This window comes from Anser cygnoides, chromosome 30, assembly GCF_040182565.1.
Source record: "Anser cygnoides isolate HZ-2024a breed goose chromosome 30, Taihu_goose_T2T_genome, whole genome shotgun sequence".
Lineage (NCBI taxonomy): Eukaryota > Metazoa > Chordata > Aves > Anseriformes > Anatidae > Anser > Anser cygnoides.
This window is the reverse complement of record NC_089902.1, coordinates 802,516-805,571: the sequence shown is the minus strand read 5'-3', so window position 1 is coordinate 805,571 and position 3,056 is coordinate 802,516. Positions and strand designations below refer to the sequence as shown.

Below are 3,056 nucleotides of genomic sequence, written 5' to 3'. Positions count from 1 at the left end.
CAGGAGAACACACTGGAGGCCAGAAGACAGCAGCAGCAAAAAGGCCATGTCCTGCTGCTGGCCATGGCCATGGCTCCAGGGAAGCAGCAGGGGCCCTGAGCCCCTCCTACATGCTGGGGCTGTTCCCCCAGATGCAGAGGAGATGGGAAGAGATGGCAGCTGAGACCAATGTAGTTCTGATGTTTTTTTTTATTGTGTTTATCTACATGGCAAGCCTGCTTCTTTAGGTAATTAGATGATTGGGTCACTGTAAATGAAAAAAATAATCTGGGAGCAGGTAAAGGATAACATTATTTAAACCAAAACAAATAATTAGTAGAAGATATTTATAGAGGCATATGATAACAAAATTTTTCCTCACAGTTTCTGAAATCATAAAGGAACTCAAAGTCATTACTGATTCTGAAAAAGCATGTATCCAAAGAGTTTCCTTACTGCATCCTTGAGCTCCTGGTTCCTCATGCTGTAGATGAGGGGGTTCACTGCTGGAGGCACCACCGAGTACAGAACTGCCACCATAAGGTCCAAAGATGGAGAGGAGATGGAGGGGTGCTTCAGGTAGGCAAACATGCCAGTGCTGATAAACAGGGAGACCACAGCCAGGTGAGGGAAGCACGTGGAAAAGGCTTTGTGCCTGCCCTGCTCAGAGGGCATCCTCAGCACTGCCCTGAAGATCTGAATATAGGAGAAAACAATGAAAACAAAACAGCCAAAGGCTAAAGAAACACTAAACACAAGTGCCCCAACTTCCCTAAGGTAGGCATCTGAGCAGGAGAGCTTGAGGATCTGGGGGATTTCACAGAAGAACTGGTCCACAGCATTGCCTTGGCAGAGGGGCAGGGAAAATGTAGTGGCCGTGTGCAGGACAGCATTGAGAAAGCCACTGCCCCAGGCAGCTGCTGCCATCTGGGCACAAGCTCTGCTGCCCACGAGGATCCCGTAGTGCAGGGGCTTGCAGATGGCAACGTAGCGGTCGTAGGCCATGACCGTGAGAACATAAAATTCTGACACAATCAAGAAGACAAACAGAAAGACCTGTGCAGCACATCCTTGATAAGAGATGGCCTTGGTGTCCCAGAGGGCATTGGCCATGGCTTTGGGGAGAGTGGTGGAGATGGAGCCCAGGTCGAGGAGGGCGAGGTTGAGGAGGAAGAAGTACATGGGGGTGTGGAGGCGGTGGTCGCAGGCTACGGCGGTGAGGATGAGGCCGTTGCCCAGGAGGGCAGCCAGGTAGATGCCCAGGAAGAGCCCGAAGTGCAGGAGCTGCAGCTCCCGCGTGTCTGCGAATGCCAGCAGGAGGAACTCGCTCACAGAGCTGCTGTTGGACATCTCCTGAATTTGGGCGCAGTTGTCTGTTGAAAAGGAGAAGGCAGAAAAATGTTAAAACAGACTTCTCTGAGGAAAACCTATTGCAAGCCTTAGAGCACCCCCAGCCCAAGCCTCTCTCCTTGCAGGAGAACCTTTCTGCATCTCTCCTGCTTGAGCTGCAGCTGGTGCTGGCTGAGAGTGGCCCTGGGAGCAGGGGCTGCTGTGGGTTCCAGAGGAGTCCTTCCTGCTGTGCAGCAGGAGGGAGGCAGGAACATGGGGGACACTCAAGTTCAGTCCACTGGTCAGACCAGGAGATTTGCAGTGTTGCTTCAAGGAAAGTATCCAACGACTGTGTAGAACAAGGGGCATTTATTTGCTTTATGTTCTGGTAGCTACTCCTGTAATGTTTAGGAAGAACCATCTATTTGGTGTTCCCATGAGAAGAAACTACCGAAAGCTGAGAGCAGAGAAGCCCCACACCAAGTGCATCTGGACAGAATCCTCACCTTGTCTTGCATGAGCAGGATCTCAGCTTTTCCCTCTTCACCAGGGCTGCAGAGGCCTCACTCCAGCTGCCCACAGGCAGCCATCCAGCAGCACGGACATGGCCTTAGCACAGAGGTGTCTCCTCCTTGGGGCACCTGGATAACACAAGGATGTCACAAGAGAGCAGCATCCTGCTGGAGAGAAGCCTGCAGACCAGAAGAACACCCCACAGACAGACATGAATATCTGCAAGCCGGGCTGTTCCACTATCCCATCTGCATCCCCTGCAGTGTCTGGAGGAGGATTGGCCACTCCAATCTTGGCTGACCATGGGCAGCTGGGTTATGACACTCCAAGGGGCTTCTGCCAGACTTCCTCACCTCGCAGTGTAACCCAGCAGGACTCCCAAAGCCTACTGCATTGCCCACTGCCCTCCCAGCAACAAGACCCAGCACGAGACCCTTCCAGGACGTGCAGCTGCATGGCCCTGGAGCCAGAGACGTACCTTGTCAAGGGCTGTGCAGATTTCTCCTGCAGGCAGCTCTCAGCATCCTCCCACTGCCAACTGCCTCCAAGCCCTCTCTCCTTCTCTTCTCTCCCCGTGCCACCTGCGGTCAGAGCCCCCAGCCCTGCTGCACTGTGCAGAGGAGCTGCTCCTGGGCAGAGCTGTCTCTCTGCACCAGGGCCCTCTTGCCACGAGCTCTCTCTGTCCCACGAGCCCGGCCCAGCTCAGCACCACACGCCCAGCCCAAGGCATTGGAATCCCCCCTCCGGGGGCTTTGGTGAGGAGCCCACGAACCTCAGGCACTGAGAGACAACTGAAGACATCTCTCAACAAGTCCAAGTCAGAGGCAAGTTTCCTGCAGTGTCCCCCTGAGGGCCAGCACTGACACAGCCTCCCTTGGAGCTCGTTAGAGCAGAGCATTGGAGGCAGTGAGGACAAGGAGACAAAGGCAGTGTGAAGGTGACCCTGGTGTGTAGGAAAACTGGATGTGTTTCACCAAGCACAAGGGCCAGGCCTTGACCCCTAGCCCCTGGGAAGGGAGATCCTTTCCCTTCACACACTGCTCAGGGCTCTTCGTGGGGCAGGAGGAGATGGGGATGTGCATGGCCAAGTGCAGGAGAATGGTACGAGCCCTGCCTGGTTCATGGGTGGGGGCGAGGAGGCAATGAGGCCCTGGTGCTTTACCGAGAAGCTGTCTCCTCCTAGGCCTCAGTGGCAGAGACAACAGCCAGAGCCATGGACACAAAGACCCGGGTTC

At 54.5% G+C, this 3,056-nt stretch overlaps 1 protein-coding gene across 1 annotated transcript; it reads right to left on the bottom strand.

The window, feature by feature from the left end:
* Window positions 1-201: 201 nt before the first annotated feature.
* Window positions 202-1,428, bottom strand: LOC136787779 (olfactory receptor 14C36-like). Its single transcript, XM_066985098.1, has one exon. The coding sequence runs from the start codon at window positions 1,327-1,329 to the stop codon at window positions 394-396; it is 936 nt and encodes a 311-aa protein (XP_066841199.1). The 5' UTR covers window positions 1,330-1,428; the 3' UTR covers window positions 202-393.
* Window positions 1,429-3,056: the final 1,628 nt, after the last annotated feature.